At 42.6% G+C, this 19612-nt stretch overlaps 1 protein-coding gene across 2 annotated transcripts in view; it reads right to left on the bottom strand.

The window, feature by feature from the left end:
* The window catches only part of HVCN1 (hydrogen voltage gated channel 1), a 40678-nt gene that overhangs the window by 3416 nt on the left and 17650 nt on the right, over positions 1 to 19612 (bottom strand). For both annotated transcript variants that reach the window (XM_027857363.1, XM_027857364.1), the window contains exons 4-5: positions 14393 to 14497; positions 7536 to 7767 (exon numbers count right to left, since the gene is read on the bottom strand). In XM_027857363.1, coding sequence (XP_027713164.1) covers positions 7536 to 7767; positions 14393 to 14497 — 337 coding nt within the window. The remainder of the gene's footprint in view (positions 1 to 7535; positions 7768 to 14392; positions 14498 to 19612) is intronic.

Below are 19612 nucleotides of genomic sequence, written 5' to 3'. Positions count from 1 at the left end.
TCAAAGTCAGTGTCAAAGAATTTAAAATTTTTCGAAATTAAATTTAATTTTTTTCAGTGAAAAAAATCTGTTTTCTGTCCTTTCTACCTCCCCCTGCCCATTGGGGTAAAAAAAGAAAAGCAAAACCCTCATAACAAATAAGCATAATCAGCTGAAATAATGGCCAGTGTCCAAAAAATTTATCTCAATCTGCACCCTGAGTCCATCACCTCTGTGCAAGGGGATGGGCAGCAGGTTTCAACCTGGGTCCTCTGGAATTATGCAGATCGTCCAGTGACCAACTACATTTGGTTGGCCAAATAGATTTGGTCATTGCATTGATCAGAATTCTTAAGTCTTCCAAAGTTTTGTTTTTATAATTTTCATGTTACATAAATTGTTCCCCTGGTTCCTCCCACTTCAGTTTGTATCAGTTCATACAAGTCTTCCCAAGTTTCTTTGAAACCACCCCCTTCACCATTTCTTACAGAACAATATATTCCATTTCGTATACCATAATTCATCTATTTCTCAATTTATGGGGAGTCCCCTCTCCCCTTTCCCCCCTCCCCCAATTAGTTTCCAGTTCTTTGCCTGCATAGAAAAAAAAAGCTGTTATAAATAATTTTGTACATGTAGGACATTTTCATCTTTGATCTTTTTGGAGGTATACATTGTGTCAATGGTATGCACAGTTAAGTAACTGCTTTGTGGAATGGCTGAATCAGTTCACAGTTCCACTAATGATGCGTTAATGTATCTTTTCCCACATCTCCACCAGCTTTTGTCATTCTCTCTTTTTTTTTTTTGGTTAAATCTCCCAATCTAGTGAGTGTAAGATGGAACCTCAGTGATGCTTTAATTTTTCACTTCTACCTTTTAGTGATTTGGAGCATTCTTCCCTCCCCCCTCCATGGCAATTGATAGCTTGGATTTATTCCTTAGAAAATGCCTATTTATATACTTTGACCATTTTCTATATGGCTGAGGGCCAAAGAGTTTTTGACATTCTTGGCCACTCCTTCCTGCTGGAAAATCTTTTCCCACTTGGTTTTTGTGACAGGTCTGTCATTTTCATCCTACTTCGACTAATTCTCAGTTTCCTTTGCAGGGTCACCAACTATGTCTGATCCATGTCATAGGGGTATATTCAATCTTGGACTCTCCTCTTTTCTATAGTATCTCTTTAGGTGATCTCATTAGTTTCCATGGATTGGACTATTATCTCTATGAAGATGACTCCCAAATCTATATATTCAGCTCTCCTCTCAGCTCCATTTCCTCATCTCCTGATGGATGTCCATCTTATAGTAGAGAGAGTGTTGGGTTTGGAGTGAAGACTTGAGTTCAAATCTTGCCCTCATTGACCAAAAAAAGAGAAAAAAAAAGCTATGTAACCCCCGTGCTTAAGCACAGTGCCTGGCACCATGGTTAATAATTGCTTACTGACTTGACTTGTTAACTGGATAGGGTCATGGGGGCTATCTCCAGCTGTCCTGATCTATATCTGGTCACTGGACCCAGACAGCTCCGGAGGAGAAAGTGAGGTATGTGACTTTGCACAGCCCTCCCTCACTTAAATCTAATTCACTTGCAAGTCATGGCATCATCTCCCTAATGTCATGGTCCTATTTGAGGATGAAGGACAAACCACAACGTGTGAGGAACTCTGTAGAGGAAAACTTAGCTTGTTTCAAATTGAAAATGGAAAGGATGATAAAAATAGAATCCAGAGTTTTGAGCTGAAAAGGAAGGGGGAGGGAGAAAATGATTACAATTCCACCCAGCTAGCTACCAAGTAGAGCAGCTGCAATGCAGGAAGAGGAGCCAAAGAAAAGGCCAGAAATGAATAGGAAATTAAAATTCAAGAAAGGCCCATCTAGACACAGATGTACAGTTTGGGTAACAAACGAGGGGAACTAGAAGTGAGCATAAAGAGACATATTTGCCCTTCTAGGCCATGGAGGATCACTGGCCCAATGACAAGAATAGGGTTCTAAAAGAGTGTACTTTTTTTTTTTAAAAACAAGATATGCCTTATTAAAAGGACATTATCTTATTCAAAACATAAAGTAAATGGTTTGGATTAGCATCTTATGTTAATAATATACACATTCATGAAGAATTCCAGGAATCTGAGGGGGAGAGCATGGCAAAAAGCTTTTGGATAAAGGTCAATGGATGAAGGAACAATTAATCTTGTCTTCAGCCAATACTATAGACCACCTGGGCAGAAAGAAGAAATAGAGGAGTAGTTTGGAAAACATCACAAGTCTGGCAAGGAGGCATGGCATAGTAATGATGGGAAACTTTATTATTCAGACATCTGCTGGGCTGTTCCCTCTGTCCAAAGAATAGTAATTAATTTCTTTCTTTGCATTAGTGATCATTTCATTTTTTAAAAGGCAAGAGAACCAGTGAGGAGAATTTCTGTTTTGGATGATTTTCACCAACAAAACAAGTAGTTAATAGTCAATAAACATTTATTAAATGCCTATTGTATGCCAGGTATTGTGCAAAGTGCCGCAGATACAAATACTAAAAAAAAAAAAAAAATGCCTTCCCTCAAGGAGCTTACAATCCAACACATAAAAGAAAGCTGAAAGTGTGGGTGGGAGGGGAGGTACCTGGCACAGGGGCATGGTGGAGGAGTCAAAGGAGTCCAAAATAAGTGCAGCTGGAGAAGACAAGGAACTGACTGTTAGGGCAGAGATGATGAGGACCTTTGGAGGAAACACCCACTCCATGTTAGAGTTTGTGACAGAGAAGAGAGGAGAGTCAGGAATGGTCTGACATGCACCCTAGATTTGGGGAGAGCAGGTTCCACAGGGTTTAGAGAAAAGTAGGATCCCACCATTCTATAGGGGAAGTCAGCCCTAGAGTAATAGGAAGCCATGAAGAATGAAATTCTAAAGAACTAAAAGAAAATATTTCAATGAGGAGGAGAAAAAGTTGTTTGAATAGATTGATGGAATCATAGGGAGCTCACCAAATAATTTAGATTTTTAAAAGACATGGAAGATGGAAGGAAGGGCAAGGGAATAGGATGAATGTAAGGGTTTTGCATTGGTCCTATAAGAATTGTCAGGAGTGTTAACATTCAGAATCAACTGATAGCAATGAAAGCAGAAAACAGAAAGTCAAGATTTTTTTAAGCTTTCTTGGGAAGAAGAGAATGAAAAATGGGATAGGACTGTTGCTTGAGGATGGATGGAATGGTGATAAGTGAGAGCAGAAAGAAGGTGGTGCTTTACTTCTGTTTTCTCTGCCAAGGAGAATGACCTTTGCACAGGTAAGGAGAAAGGGGGGAAATAGCTAATAAGGCATTGACAGCAAAGGTAATTTGTTGCTGTTGAGTCATTTCAGTTGTTTCTGACTCTTTGTGAGTCCATTTGGGGTTTTCTTGGCAAAGATACTGGAGTGGTTTGCCATTTCCTTGTGTTCATTTTATAGGGGAGGAAACTGAGGCAAACAGGGTTAAGTGACTTGCCTAAGGTCACAGAACTAGTAAGTGTCTGAGGCTGGATTTGAACTCAGGAAGATGGCTCTATTTGACTCCAGGCCTGGCACTTGATACACTACACCACCTAACAGTCAGCAAAGGCAATTAGGAAGATAGTTTAGGATCAGTGGTGTGTTGATATGTTCAAGTCATCAGGCCCAGTTGACCTGAATCATAGGGTAGTCAAAGAAAAGGCAGATGTGATTGTTGAAGCACTTGGCAGGGATCTTGAAAAATCAAAGAAGATAAGAGAGGTACTTTAAGACCAGGGAAGGGCAAATATCCCCATATTTTTTTTAAAAAAAGGGAAAAGATTTGAATTCTGAAAACTATAGTCCAATGAGCTTGATTTTGATTTTCCTGACAAAGTTCCAGGATTCATTATTGAAGGGATGGCTGTTGAAAATCTAGAAAATACAGTGATTACAGAAGGCCAAATTCATCAAGAGCAAGTCATGCCAGACAAACCTAATTAACAGGGATTTTTGGACAGTTATCAGTCCACTCGGAAGGTGGTTTCCAGTGGAATGCCCCAGGGATCTATGTTGTTCCTGTGCTGCTTCACGCTTTTTAGCAATGACTTAGAAACAGCCATTAGATGGCATCCTCATTGAATCTTCAGATGACATCAAACTGTGCGGCACGGCCAACACGCTGGGTGAGAGAGGCAGGAGGGCAGAGGAAGACAAGCAGAGGCTTTTGATCATGCTATATGAAGATCAGATGATGGAACTGTAGTATTTAGCCTGGAGAAGAGATGACTTGGAAAAACATGGAACTTGTCTTCCAGCATATGAAGGACTGTTAGCTTCAAAAAAAAAAATTGAATTGACTTGTTCTGCTTGGCCCCAACAGGTAGAACCAAGAACAAGGGATAGGAGCTGCAAAGAAGAGTGGAATCAGGGCTCTAGGCCTGTCTTATTTGTTGTTCTTCTAGAAAGCATAGTGTCATTGCAAAGCCCTGTGGATGTACTAGTCATTATAAGTATGAAGAAGCAATGACAAAATGTGTTCCTATGGGAAAGAATGCTTTCTCAAGGTTGGGACAACAGAAAGTACCTGCTTAACTTATAGTATGTGTTCTGAGAATATTCCAATAATCGTGCCTTATTCAGTCTGCTAACTCTTTACCTCCTTCTCCTGGAATTGTACTGCTACCCTCCCTCTTATTTTAACTGTACCACTCCCACTTTATTCTTTGTCTCCTTATCCCAGTTGTAAGACCATAAATCAGGCAACCATATTGCTTGTGATCGGAGAACATGACTGTGACACCTTGGTTTGTGTCCAAGCTCCAGTTCTCCCTTTGTGGACACAAATAATAAGAATACTTTAGCTAAGCCATGGAAAATTCAGAGGACTGGGTTAATTCTTCCATAAGAGAAAATTTAGGCTTGATATAAAGAAAAACTTCCTAACAGTTCTAGTTGTCCAAAAGTTGAATGGGGTGATTCGACAGGTACCATTCTCCCTCTCTAGAAATCTTCAGAATACCATTTATTGGCTGTTTTATAGAATTAACTGGTTGGCCGCTTTGGTGTCTTTGAGATTCTATGATTGTACGTGTATCCATAAACTTTTTTGTTATTTACTGGTGGTTAATTCCCAAATGAAAGGCAGCATGACAGAACTGGCCTTGGGGCCAGGAAGACCTGGGTTCAGGTCCCTCTTGTGATGTACCCTAGCCTGTGACCCTGCCCAGGTCATTTAATCTCTTAGTGCCCCAGGCAACTCTCCAAGACCTTCAGTTGCAAAAACAGGCTTTGATGTGTTTTGGTAGAAGGAGTTACTTTACTGGCCATGGAATCACAGGTCTGCTCAATTAAAAAAAAAATCCCTCTTCTTTATCCTCCCTCCCCTCCCCAAGATCAGAATCTGTGGATATTGACTTCAACCCAATAGTAATTAAATCTTTTCATTCATTTCCATGACCTGTTTTCAGCTTCTTTCGTACAGAAGAGATGTGGGTATGGGTTGGATTAAGTGGCCATCACATTGAGATTCTGAGAGGACATGAAGGGGCCCAAGTGGAGTAGTATAAGCCTCCCTTACACACAAGTCAAATTGATACTCAGCCTTTTCCCTTCAAAAAGGTCTAAACCCCATCCCTAGTGTTTCTCAACCCACATCAGCTTCAGTTTCCTGGGCTATTCACTGCTAAATTCATCAAACCAAAGGAGAAAAGGAATTCTTCCAGAAAAAGCCTCCCTGTCCAGTGTAGCCCTACAAGAGGTGAATCTCTACCTAGGTCAAGGAGGCAAGGAAGCTATTAGGTCAAGTAGAAAGGAACATGCTACCAGTCTGTTCTCATTTACATAAACTCATTTACATTCCTATGACTAGGAATCATGGAAAACCATGTTCTCTGAAGGATGGAAGTTATGGATGATGACCTAGAGAAGATGGAGAAATGGACAATGGGTATACATAGACTGCAGTATGTTACCAAAGATGATTTGTGCACAAGAAGTGATGTAAAAGACATAATCAGGGCCCATGTGGACAGAAAGAAGGACAGGCTGGTCATATGACCAGAAGGAGGGATAGCAGATAGCTTGTCCAAGTACTATGTTGTGAGTATAGGGTCCTGAAGTCAGCAAGAGCTGAGTCAAATGTGGCACCAGACGTTTGCTAGCTATGTCACCCTGGGCATGTCACTTAATTGCTCCCTGCCTCAGTTTCCTCATCTGTGAAATGGCAGTTACAACAGCACTGATCTCACTTGGTTGCTGTGAGGATCAAATGTCTAAAGGGTTTACAAATCTTAAGGTACTATATAAATATGATTGTTGTTGTCATATTGAAAGATCCAGGGAAAGATCTTCAGCATGTCAAAAAGATTAAATTCGATTTGAGTCAACTGGCATTCAATGCCAGCTATGTGCTAAGTGTTGGAGACAGGAAAAAGCAAAAAACAGTCATTAGAATTTCCCATCTTCTAAGTATGAGGGGAAGTCATATTTCCCATCAAACTGCATATTACAATACCAACATGGAACCACAGGAGAAGCCATGATAGGATATTTGATCTTTCCATCTCATTTGAATACTCAATTCCTTGGGAGCAGAAAAGACCGTAATAGAAAAAAATACAGGGGGTGTGAGCACATACCTTATCCTCACTCTCACCCCATCTAATACAATGTAATCTCACTGAGTGCTATGGAAAGACCAATATAACGGCTTCAGAGAAGTACCAGAAGATTTTAATAAACTAATGCAGAGTGAAATAAACTAAACAACAGATACAATGACTGAAAGATTGTAATGTAAAGAATACAAAAGGAAGTAGAACTGTGATTCGTTGTAATAACTAATCTTGGTCCCTGAAAATAGATAATGAAATATATCTTCTCAACAATGAGATGGGGAAGTCTAGGGGGAGAACACTGCATACATTGTCAGACAGGGGTACTATATTGGTTATTTTTACTTAAGTGTTATAAGGGGGTGGTGGTTTCATTTCTCGCTTGTATATAGGTGAGAATATTTATCCACAGAAATAAATAATAATGATGATGATAAAAAATAATGCCTACCATTTATATCCTGCTTTAAGGCCTTGTGAACCTTTTTTATAAATGTTATCAGTTTTTATCCTCACAACAACCCAGGAATGTAGGTGCTATTATCCACATTTTATAGATGAGGAAACTGAGGCAGGCAATGATTAAATAACTTGCCCAGGTTCACATAGTAAGCGTTTGAGGTAGGATTTGAACTCAGATTTTTCTGACTCCGTGTGTAGAGTCAATTCACTATGCCACCTATGTGAAATTATTGTGTTGTAAGAATAAAAATCATCAATAAATTGATTAAAAAAAAAAAGAAAGATAAGCTTCTTGAGAGCAGACACTCCTTGTTGTTTGGTCTTTGTGTTCCCACCACCAAGCAAGGCATAGCCTAAAGTAGGCACCTGGCAAATGTTTGTTAGATTGGAACCCAAGATTGCCTAGTGCCTTGCAGAACAGGTACCCTCTTACCACCTCCGTGCAGTTTTCAGAGCAGCCTGCTCAGCCCAATTCATGGAGGACCTGCTACTACTGGGACTTACCATTGATAATCCTGGCCACCCGCCAAAGTCGGAGAAGGATCAATAAGCCGAGGGCTTCAAAGGCATGCTCTTGGAACACGAGGACAATGTCCAGGACAAAAGAGATAACCACAATAACAGCATCCAGGATCTCAAACTTGTGGTAGAAGAATTCCTTGCGGAAGACATATAATTTTAATGCAACTTCTGACATGAAGAGGGTCAGGATGGCGATGCTCAGATAGTGGAACACCTAGAAGAACAGGCAGGGAGCCAATAGTTAAATTACACCTACTCTGGGCATTATCACCATCATCATCTTCATCATCATCATCATCATCATCGTCATTGATCTCCCTCCTCATCTCCAACCACTGGCTTCCTTCAAATCCAAACTAGAATCCCATCTTCTAAAGAAAGCCTTTCTTAGTTCCTCTTAGTTCTAGCACCTTCTTTCTCTTAATTATATCCTAGTGGTTGAGCATTGAGTTTGTTTTTGCGTATTTGTTTGCTCATAGGCTCCCTGAGGGCAGGCGCTATCTTTTGCCTTTTTTTTAATCCCTAGAGTTTAGCATAGTTTCTGGCACACAGTAGCAACTTACCAAATCTTCATTGACTGACTAACTACCTTACAAGGTTATGAAAATCAAATGAGATGACACATGTGAAGTGCTTTGTCAACCTTACAGTGTCAAATAAGTGCTATTTTTAATTAACTAATATTCAAAACAACTGACCAGATTGCCTTTGAGTTGCCATGACTAAAAAATTCGTCATCCTGTGGTCAACTTGGTGATAAGCCTCTCTGAAATTAGCTAGACTGAGACACTTATTGTTGGAGGAATGGTCAACCAAGTTTCCCTACATAAATTCAATGGGATATTACTGTGCCTAAAGAAATCATGAATCTGAAGAATTCAGAGAAGCAGAATCAGGAAAACGACATACACAATGACTACACCAATGGAGTTAGTCAACAAGCATTTACTAAACACCTACTATGTGCCAGCTGCTGTGCTGAGCATGGGAGATGCAAAGAAAGGCCAAAAAATAGAAATAGAAAAATTTAAATTGAGCACTCTTTAATTATAATGACCAAGATTAGTCCCTGGAGAAGAGTGGAGAAACCTGACCTTCCTCTCTTCTTTGCAGAGGCAGGAGATTATGAATGTAGTACATATATATTATATTTGATGGGCTGCATATATTATTATATATGACTGATGTGTTGGTTGGTTTTGTTGAACTGGGTTTTTTTTTCCTATTTTTCTTTTAAATTTTTTTTTCTTTAAAGTAATGTTGAGGGGCAGCTAAGTGGGGCAGTGAATAGAGCACCAGCCTGGAGTCAGGAGGACCTGAGTTCAAATCCAACCTCAGACACTTGATACTTGCTAGCTGTGTGACTCTGGGCAAGTCACTTAACCTCAACTGCTTAGCCAAAAAAAAGGGATATTGGCTGAGGAGGAAAGTGAGGAATTATATATTTGGAAATAAAGGTAATGTAAAAAAAGATATCAAAAAAATTTTTAAAAGAAATTAGCTAGGCTGGCCTCAGAAAACAGGTATACAGTTGCTTTCAAAAGCCCTGGGTCAGCTTCCCACCACTTTGAAGCATCAGAAAAGGGACAAGAGGGGAGATTCTTCTCTTGCTCTAAAACAGGGTCTAGCCCTTAATTAGTGATGGATTTTCTGTTAATGCTCCTTAACCACAAGGACTCCACTCAATAACCTACATGACCACTGGGAAACTTCTATGTCTGCATCCTTCTGCTGATAAAATGAACTCTTACGCTTTGTGCATCTGTGCATCTCCAGAGAGACTCTCACTTTCAGGTATAAGGAATACCCAATGTTATTTTAGGACTTCCTCTAAGCACGAGTCCCACCTTCTTTTGACATTCATCACCTCCCTTAAGACTTGGGGTAAAAGGTGCTTCCTCCAGGAAACCCCCTCCACCATCTCCATCTTTCTTGACCCTCTTTCATTCGGCACCTTCTTAGCTACCTAGATGATCAAGTTAGAAGTTCTCAGTTTCACCCTGCATGGTTCATCATTTTTGCGTTCTTGCTTATGTTGGTTGGGTTGCCCACAGTAAATTAATTTTTCCTTTCTATTCAAGACAATGTGGAACTGTATTATTATTGTTATTATTCTTAGTTATAATAGTAATAATGGTAGCATTAATAGTAGTAGTACTAAGAGTAGTAGTGATGGTAGTAGTAATGGTAGTGCTATTAACAGTAATAGTAATAGTAGTGGTGTTGGTTGTGTTGATACTAGCAGCAGTAGCAATAGTAGTAGTAGCAACAGTAATAGTGGCAGTGGTAGTAATAGTAGCAGTAGTGATAGCACTAGTAAAACAATAGTTGTAATTGTAGTAGTAACAGTAGCAATAGTAACAACAGCAATAGTAGCAATAGTAACAGAAGTAGCAATAGTAACTAACGGTAGTAGTGGTGGTGGTAGTGGTGAAACCCAGAGAACCTGGGGTTAAATTCAGTCTCTGATGCTTGTTAGTTGTGTGACCTTGAGCAAATCATTTACCCCACCCTGGACATCCATCTCATCATCTGTAAAATGAGTGGGTGAGGGGAGAGGGTTGGACTAGATGAGTTGTACTTCTGCACATGTTGTTTCCTCCATTAGACTAGGAGCTTCTTGAGGGCAGGGACCATGTTTGCCTCTCTTTGTATCCCCAGTGTTTAGCACCACCCCAGGCACACAGCAGGCACTTAATAGAAATACTTGATGTATTTCATGAGGTCTCTTCTGGCTCTAGTCCTATGATCTGTTTTACCTTGCTGCTTTTTTTTAAGCTGCTTGAGGTCAGGGGCTGTTTCATTCCTGTCTTTCTATCCCTAGTACTCTGCACACAGAAGAAAAGGGTGATTTCACTGATTTCACTGCTACAGGGGAAACTCCCTCTACTAATGTAGGCTGGCACCTTTTCTGCAACTCATAGACTTAGGGAATATCCCAAAGCACTGAGAGGTTAAGGGACTGGGCCAGGGTCACACGGCCAGTACATGTTGGAAGGGGTTCTCGAACCTAGTCTCCTAGGTTTGAGGCTGGTTCTGTATATACCACATTCATCAGATACATAGTAGATGTTTTAAAATTGTTTGTTGAATTGAGAAAGAGCAGGCTGACATGCCAAGCCATGATGATGGCAACCCTCACAACTCTAATGGGAATCATGAGATAAGAAACTAGAACTTTAGAAACAAGAATCCTGTTGAACACTGGCCACTTATATTGATAATAACTAGCATTTATACAGTACTTTAAGGCTTGCAGAACACTTTACAATATCTCGTTTTATCCTGTGATTTCACTCTAGGATGTAGATGCTGTTGTTTCCCTCATTTTACAGATGAGGAAACTGAGGCAGGCAGTTCCTAGTACTAGATATATTTTCTCTATATCCTCCCCTCAGCCAACTTCCTGTTTGTGGTGGGGAAATCAGAATGCTCCTCATTCCTCTAATCCTCCCCTGAACACCTTCACTGGGCAACTTCCTGTTTTGAGATTCATACTAGCCAAATCTGTCACTCAATAGAAAATCCTGGTGGCTGCTAGCTACAGACATCCCCTCCCCACCCCCCAGTCCAAGGCATTCTCTTTCCTCAATAAGTGCCTAGCTCAAACTTTTTCTCTTTCCCGTCTCTTACCCTCCCACAAGGGGACTTAAACATACAAACTGATAATCCATCCAACACCTATCTCTTCCTCATTCCTGAATTTATTCAGTTTCCATGACTTTCTCCTCCACTCTACTTCAGCTGCTCCCAGAGATGCTCACCCCCTTGATCCTGCCATCATGTCCAAATATTCCACCTCCATGTTCCTGAACTCTGAAATTCCTTAATCTGATCATAATCTCTTATCATTCCATCTTTCCCTCTGCCTTACCCTGTTTTTTAACCTCATTGTGACCTCTATTATCTCCATCCCTCAGCTATTTCCCAGGCCATCACCCCTGAATTGACTGGCTACCGTATCTCAGTCCCTTGGAGAATCAGCTCAACTCTACACTATCTTCCTCCATAATTTCTTTTGCCCCTCCGTCCAAGGTTGATTATCATGCCTTACCAAGCTTGGACCCTGGAAGACTCCCACCACTCACCCCCTTCAATCCTACTCATGTACTACTGAACCAAGTGGAAAGAAATCACAAAACATCACTGATTGGACCCACTACAAACTGATGTTATCTCATCTCAACTGGGCCTTCATTGAAGCAAAACAAATTTTTCATTAATCTCCAATCGATTCACTATCCCCCCCTTCACTGAGGCTCTTCCAAACATTCTTATCTCTCCTCAATCCTCCCTGTATACTCTACCCCTCTGCTCTTAGCCCAGGACCTTGCCTCATTTTTCACCAAAAAACCTGATGAAATTGTTAATGGAGAGCTCCATCTTCTCCCCTCCTCCTTATCTCAGATTTCTCAGTTTTTTCCTCTTTTATCCCCTCCTCCTCCCTGGTCTCAGATCAAGGAGTGGCCCTTCTTCTTGCCAGGGTCAACGCTTCTACAACTGATTTCAATAGCATTCCCTCCTATCTCCTCCACCAGACTTGAAACGTTACCATCCCTGTTCTCTCTCTTAGCATCAGTCTCTCTCTGTCTGCTATCTGCTTCCCTACTGCTTACAAATACGCCCATGTCTCTCCCCCACCCTCAAAAAACCTTCATTCTCACCTCCTTTTCTCAGCTGAATTTCTTGAGAAAGTCATCTCTAATCTGTGCCTCCACTCCCTCTCCTCTTTCTAAACCTTCTGTACTCTGGCTTCTGACCTCACCATTCGACTGAAACAGCTCTCCCCAAAATCACCACTGCTCTCCTAACTGCCAAACTGAATGGCCTCTTCTCAATCCTGCTGTGCCCTGACCCCTCAGACAGGGTTTGCCATTCGGGGTCACCTCCTCCTCAACGCTCTTTTCTCTGGGTTTTCCTCTCCTGGCTCCTCTTGTCTGGCTCACAGCTCCTTCTCAGTCTCCCTGGCTGGCTCCTCACTCATGCCACACTTGTGCCTGGCCCCCGAGACTGTGTCCTAAGCTCCTTCTCCTTTCACTCGAGATTATTTCTCTTGGTGATCTCATCAGCTCCCAATTCTATGCACGAGATTCCCAGATCTATATACCCAGCCCTAGTCTCTCTCCTGAGCTACAGAATCATGCATCCCAAGCTCCCTCTTGGACATTTCAAACTGGTTGCCCCATAGACATCTCAAACTTACCATGCCTAAATCAAAACTCATTATCTTTGCCCTCCCAAACCCTTCCCTCTTCCTCATCAAGGGAACCACCTGCTTCCAGTCATTTAGCACAAAACCTCAATGTAATCCTAGACTCCTAACTCACATCACTGCGTATATCCAATCTATCCATTGTCAAATCTTGTCATTTCTAGCTTTGCAACATCCCTCAAAGACACCCCCTTGTGGCCTCTGACACTGCCTCCACCTTGGGGGTGGCCCTCAACATCTCCCTCCTGGACTATTGCAGTAGCTGCTGGGGGTCTGCTGCCTCGGGTCTCTCCCCACTCCAGTCCATCCTCCTCAGCTGTGAAGATCATTTTTCTATAGTGCAGGTGTGACTATGGCACTGCCCTGCTCTAGAAGCTCCTGGGTGCCCTCTTACCTCCAGGATCAATCGAAAATCCTGTGTCTGGCTTGTAAAGCCTCCATAAGCTGCCCCCTTCTTACCTTTCCAGTCTTCTTATACCTTCCTCCCCTCCATACACTCCTGGATCCAGCTACACTGGTCCCCTGGCTATTCCTCACACCCCACATTCCTCATCTCCAAGTCTTTGCATTGGCCATCCCTCAGGCCTGGATTGCTTGGTTCACTCCCCTCTCCCTTCTGGCTTCCCAGGCTTCCTTCCCACCTTCCCTCCCCTACTACCAGTGACTTCCCTCCTGAGACTCCCTTCCTCCTGTTCTATAGACATCTCAAATGTACATATTTGTTTGGAAGTCTTTCCCATTAGAATGGGAACTCTTAGACTCTTTTCTTTGTTTTGTTTTGGCTTTTTATGCCCAGCACTGGGCATAGCACCTATCACTTGGTAAGTGCTTAATACATGATTATTGACTGACTGACTGACCATTTTTGTCTCAATAAACTCAAATTAACATCCACACCCAAGGAAGCTTGAAGGGAAAGAGAAGGCATATGTAAAAGCAGAGAAGACTAGTTCTAACCATCTACCATGGTGATGGAGTCTGTGTGGGGGAGGGCATATGATTTCTAGTTGAGAGAGTTCACTGGAGCAGGAGATGAGAAGCCTGGACTCCAGTGAGACGATCTCTGAAAATGTGGGCAGCTTTCCCCCTGCTCCTGAGTCATCCTTCACAACAGGGCCTTAGGATTTATTCAGGGTGCTGTGACTTCACAGAGTTATTTTGGACACGTCTTTTTGGGAGGGCATAGGATGGGGGTGGGGAATGGTGATTTCATCAGTGGAGGACAAGTCCTGAGTCAGAAACTCCCTCTACCCAAGCCACTCATCTCATAGGCCTCAATAGCGGCCTGGGGGCACAGAGAGCTTAGGATTATAGATTTAGAACTGAAAGGACCTCACATACCATCTAGTCCAAAGGCCTCATTTTACAGATGAGCAAAATGATGCTCAGAGACCTTAGGTGACTTGTCCACAGTCACACAGCTAATTAGCATCATAGGTAGGATTTGAACTCAGGTCTTCCTGATTCCAAGGCTGGCCCTTTATAAGAAAGCCTATTCAAGTACCAGAATGTGTTGGAAAGCCTTGGGGACATGCTCGTTGGGGTGAGCTACTATGGAATAACCTGGGCCAAGAAGTGAGATAAAAGACAGAACAATGAAAAGACAAATAAGCCATCTATGGTCTACCCTGGCAGCATAGTTCTCCTTGTCTGATTGGATGATTTTCAAGTCTATCATCAGCTCAGCAAGCACCAGTAAGGCATCCATAATGACCAGGCAAATGATGATAACCTGTGGGAAGAAGAAGAGGAAAATTGTTTTAAACTCTTCACAGTGAAAATGTCAAGTGATAAATACTTTCTTCCACATATGAGAGCTTGGAAGTTAAAAGATTTGTTGTTGTTCAGTTGTTTCTGACTCTGTGACCCCATTTGCGATTTTCATGACAAAGATACTGGAGTCATTCTCCATTTCCTTCTCCACTCATGTTATAGAATAAGAAACTGAGGCAATCAGAGTTAAGTGACTTGCCCAGGGTCACACAGCCAGGAAATGCCTCAGCCTGGATTTGAACTCAGGTCTTCCTGACTCCAGGCCTGGTGCTCTATCTATTGTGCCTCCTAGTGGTACACAAAAATGATATGAACAGACTATTCTAAAAAACAGGGAAAAACCACAGATTGTTGCAATAAAAAAAGTTTAAGTTCTTCCATAATGAGAAAATGTGAGTTAAAACAACTCAGAGGTACACTTACACCTATCACAGCTGCCAAACCAGTTAAATAAAGGATAAAGCTCAGTGTTGGCGGGACTGTGGGAAAACAGGCACACAATTACACTGATGGGAAATGTGAATTGGTACAAACTTTCTTCAGAAACACAAAGGTAATCCTTTAATGCACAATGAGAATTATCACACTGATCCTGCTTCATCACCCTGTGATCCCACTCCTGGAACTATATCCTAAAGGTGTCATTACAAGAGGCAAAAACAGACCTATCTTTTCTGTTATTTACAAGGAAATGGCCCAGAGGTTCAACCCTGGAGGGCACCTGGATTCTAAGCCCATCTTTGACAGTAAATATGGGCGAGTCACTAAACCTCCAGGAGTGTCTGTTTCCTGCTCTGTACAAAGGGCATTATTAAACCTGCAGAACCTATGTCATAGGGTTACTGTGGGGCTGAAAGCAGATAATGTATGCAAAGCTCTTTGTAAACCCTTCATTTATGTGTGTGTATATAAATAGTTATATATTAAAATATACTTCATATTTTCTCTATTACATAAGAAATAAATTAATACAAATGATAATATAGTATATTGATATTATATTCATTAAGATAATGAAATGTTGCTATGCTGCAGAAGATGGTAAACATGAAGAATACAAAAGAAAATAGAAAGACTAAGAGATACCATGGCATTCTGGATAAATAATCCATCTTGGAATTAAGAAGACCTATGCTCAAATTCTGCCTCATCTATGTATTGGCTGCCATGGAACGCTAGGTAAGTCACTTGACTCTCTCAGTGCCCCAGGTAACTCTCCGAGTACACCTTGCCTTAGTGGAGAGAACTTTATCACCGGGGAGTTGCCTGTACCAGTAAAATCACAGGAACCTCTGTTCCCCCCACCCAAAAAAAATATGGAAAGATAAATGATACAGAATGAAGAAAGCAGAATCAGAACACACTGATTACAGCTTTGTTTTAAAAAGTCAATTGACAGTTAATCAACAAACATGTAAGTGCGTACTGGAGATAAAAAGATGAAAAAGAATAATAGCAACTCAATGCAAAAGTGAAAAAAATTACACAGAAGGAAAAGAGACCAGGAGGGAACAGAGACATCAACAAACCTTTTTGTCATTATTTTGTCAATGTGAATAAGACTCCTTTTATAGGTGATTTTCAAACAATCTCAATTTTACAGTTTTGGTCACTTGGGCTTTGTTTTTGTTAATGTGCACTGAATTAACCATTTTTGATTAAAAAAAACAAAAAACAAAACCTAAGAAGGCAAAAAGAGGTTGGGGCAGGAGAGCTTCTGAACTGGCACACTCTCAGTCTCAGGATCTGTAGAGAAAGGAGCCACACCACTGCCCTGTCTGGGAGACAGATTGGGCCACCATCAGCCTCTATGACTGAAACCAAAGTCCTGCTTCTTCCAGTAAGGTTTCTGAGGTTCTTCTGGTTCATTCTGATCCCGTCCTGCTCTGATCTCATCCAGCCTGAGCCTGTAACCTCACTCCATGCCCTGCCACTTTCTCTAATTCCCTCCATGACCCCTTCTCTTCCTAACATCTTCAATCTCTCCCTTTCCACTGGCCTTTTCCTCTTTTGCCTGCTGACATCTGTCCCTTCCTCAGAAAGCCTTCCCTCAACCCTGCCTACCTATGGGGGAAGGGGGGGACAAAGAAGCATTTATATAGTTCCTATCTATGCCAGGCACTGTGCTAAGCACTTTACAAATATTATCTCATTGCTCCTCACAACAAAGCTGGCAGGTAGGTGCTGTTATTATTCCCATCCCACAGATGAGGAAACTGAGGCAGATGGAGGTAAAGTGACTTGCTCAGGGTCACACACCTAGGAAGTGTCTGAGGCTGGATTTGAACTCAGGTCTTCCTCACTCCAGGTCCAGTACTCTGTGCACTGTCAGCCAGCTGCCCATCTCTCAGGTACCAGCCCATCTCTTGGCACCCCTTCCCCACCAAAGCTCTACAGAGTCATTTGTCATTGCTGCCTCCAGTTCCTCCCCTCCCACCTACTCAACACCTTACAGGCACGACCTGCATTTTTACAATATATGGCAGGCAGAGGGGACGGTGAGTGTAGGACTTGGAGGGCCATCCCAATGGGGAAATACATTGAGTTTATGCCATTTGAGGCTGGATTGAGGGAACTGGGCAGGGGGGAGGTGTTTAAGCTGAAGAAGAGAAAATTCAGGGAAAACAGGGTAACTGTCTTATCTTTGAATCCCCAGCACTTGGCCTACAGTTGGCCTGTAATAAATTGTTTGCTGATTGATCCATTTCCTGATTCCAGTACATCAAGGGCTGTCCTGTGGAAGAGGAATTTGACATTTTTTTACCTGCTGGGCCCCAGAAAGCAGACACAGGAGCATTGGTCCCAAGTTGCAAGGACTTAAACTTCCTAACTTTGTGTGAAGGGTCCCCTCACGAGAGAGCTTCGGGCCAAGGCTGGAGGACCATGTGTTGGGTGGGTTAGAGTGAGTCAAAGTGGGACTTGGTGACAGCTGAGGTCTCTTCTAATTCTAAAATTCTGTGATAGGACTGGTGAGGACACCAAGGCAGCATGGGGGGAGGAAAAGTGTGTTGGACTTGGGATCAGAAGAGGCCTATGTTCAAATTCTGCCCTTCCTATGAGCTAGTGTTGTGACCTCTTGCCTCTCTGTGCCTCAGTTTCCTAATCTGTGAAATGGGCACAAGGATCACTACCTACCTCACAGGGTAGTTGTGAGGAAAGTACTTTGAAAATCTTAAAGCAACATAGAAATAAGTGGTAGGATCATTGATGGTGAATTTAGGGCTCAATCAAAGGCCTCCTCTTCCTTGTTGGCACTCCTCTACCTCCCTTGGAGCAACCTTCCCTTCCCCCCTTTTTAGCTCCTCATTATGTGTTGTCTTCCCCCATTAGAAGGAAAGCTTGGTGAGGGCAGTGACTATCTTGTTGGCTTGTATTTTTATCCCCAATGCTGAGCACAGTGCCTGGCACACAGTAAACACTTAATAAATACAGGCTTGCTCACTCACTCTCCTCTTCTTTCTCTCTCCACCTTTCCTCTCTGTCTCTGTCTCTCCTTCCCTCCTTCTCTCTCTCTCTCTCTCCTTTTTCTCTCCCCTCTCCCCACCTCCATCCTTAGAGGCCACTGAACTCAACCCCTTCAGTTTACAGATCAGTAAACTGATTCCAGGAGGATTTGGTGATTGGCCCAGGGTGACTCAGTTAATAAGCATCAGGGGTGGCATCTGAACCCAGGTTCTCTCTGCCTACAAGCCAAGGGCTTTTCCCACTGTACTGCAAACAGGACCATTCTCCCTTCTCCTTCTCTCCTATTTCCCCAGGCTGCCCAGCCCAGCACCAGCTGGATACTGTGACTGAATGAGAAAATGTATGTAAAGAGGACGCAAACCTCCAACCTTATTACACACTTGCTCCCTTAATTCTTTTCCCTCAGCCCTGCTCTCCAAGGCCCATTCTAGGCACAGGGTCTGGCCAGGGTTGGGAAATGAAGCCCTGGGGTCCAAGGCCTCTGGGGAAGGGTGAGTCCTCTTGGCCACATGCAGGTCCATTGGTGGGCTGAGCCCGTTACTTGGAGTGATGGAAATGAGTGGGACGGGATGCTCCTCCCAAGTTAATATTGTGATTCTCTGCTCCTCACAGCCGCAAGAGGGACGGGCTGATCCCAGACTGGAAACGGATTTTTGGCCAGCTTTATTTCTCTCTAAGCCCCAGGATAGGGAAAACGTGTTAAGAGCTGAACAATGACAGTGACAGAAGAGAAACAAGGCTGCTTCCCACCCCCAGGTACAGTGGAAATGACATCTGCACAATCTGGGGAATTGGGTTCATTTCTATTTCTAGCACCATGCATGCCTAGGAGCCTATGACAGGGTCACAAAAAAAACTGTTCAAGAATTAATCCTGACAGTCGCTTGATGGTTCCTTAGCCTCACAGAGCATTCGGTGTCCAACAGGGATGCTGAGAGCTGCAGGGACATGTTCCCTGTTTCACTTCTAGGCACAGGCAGGGATCAAACATAGAAAGGAAAAGGAAGGCTCAGAGAGGGCAAGAGATTGTCCAAGGTCACAGAGCAGGCTGAATGGGTCCAACTTGCCAACCCATATCTAAGATCCTTATTCACCATGGCCTCTTCAGTGTCTCTGCTTTCCTCACCTGCCAAATGAGGGGATTGACCCTGATGATTCCAGGGGCCTCCCAGCTCAGATATTTCGTGTCCTGACATTCATTCAGACTTTAACATTTTAGGTTCTAAAGTCTCTCCCAGCTCTGACATCCCCTGTTCTGAGGCCCCTCCCAACTCTGACATCCCCTGTTCTGAGGCCCCTCCCAGCTCTGACCTTCCCTGTTCTGAGGCCCCTCCCAGCTCTGACATTCTCTGTTCTGAGGACCCTCCCAGCTCTGACATCCCCTGTTCTAAGGACCTTCCCAGCTTGGATGATCTGTTTTAATATCCCTTCCAGTTCTGACATTCCAATTCTAAAGAGGAAAATGGAAAGTGGGCAGAACAGGCAGCACACTTATTTTCTCTTTTTTTAATAACAATTATTATGATTATGATGATAACAAAAATTCTTGGCTAAGATGACCTTTAAACTTTTTAAAAATTCACAGCTATAATCTGACTTCCCAGTTTCA

The sequence above is a fragment of the Vombatus ursinus genome, unplaced genomic scaffold (genome assembly GCF_900497805.2).
Source record: "Vombatus ursinus unplaced genomic scaffold, bare-nosed wombat genome assembly UNPS02012122.1, whole genome shotgun sequence".
Lineage (NCBI taxonomy): Eukaryota > Metazoa > Chordata > Mammalia > Diprotodontia > Vombatidae > Vombatus > Vombatus ursinus.
This window is presented reverse-complemented; position numbering and strand designations above follow the sequence as displayed.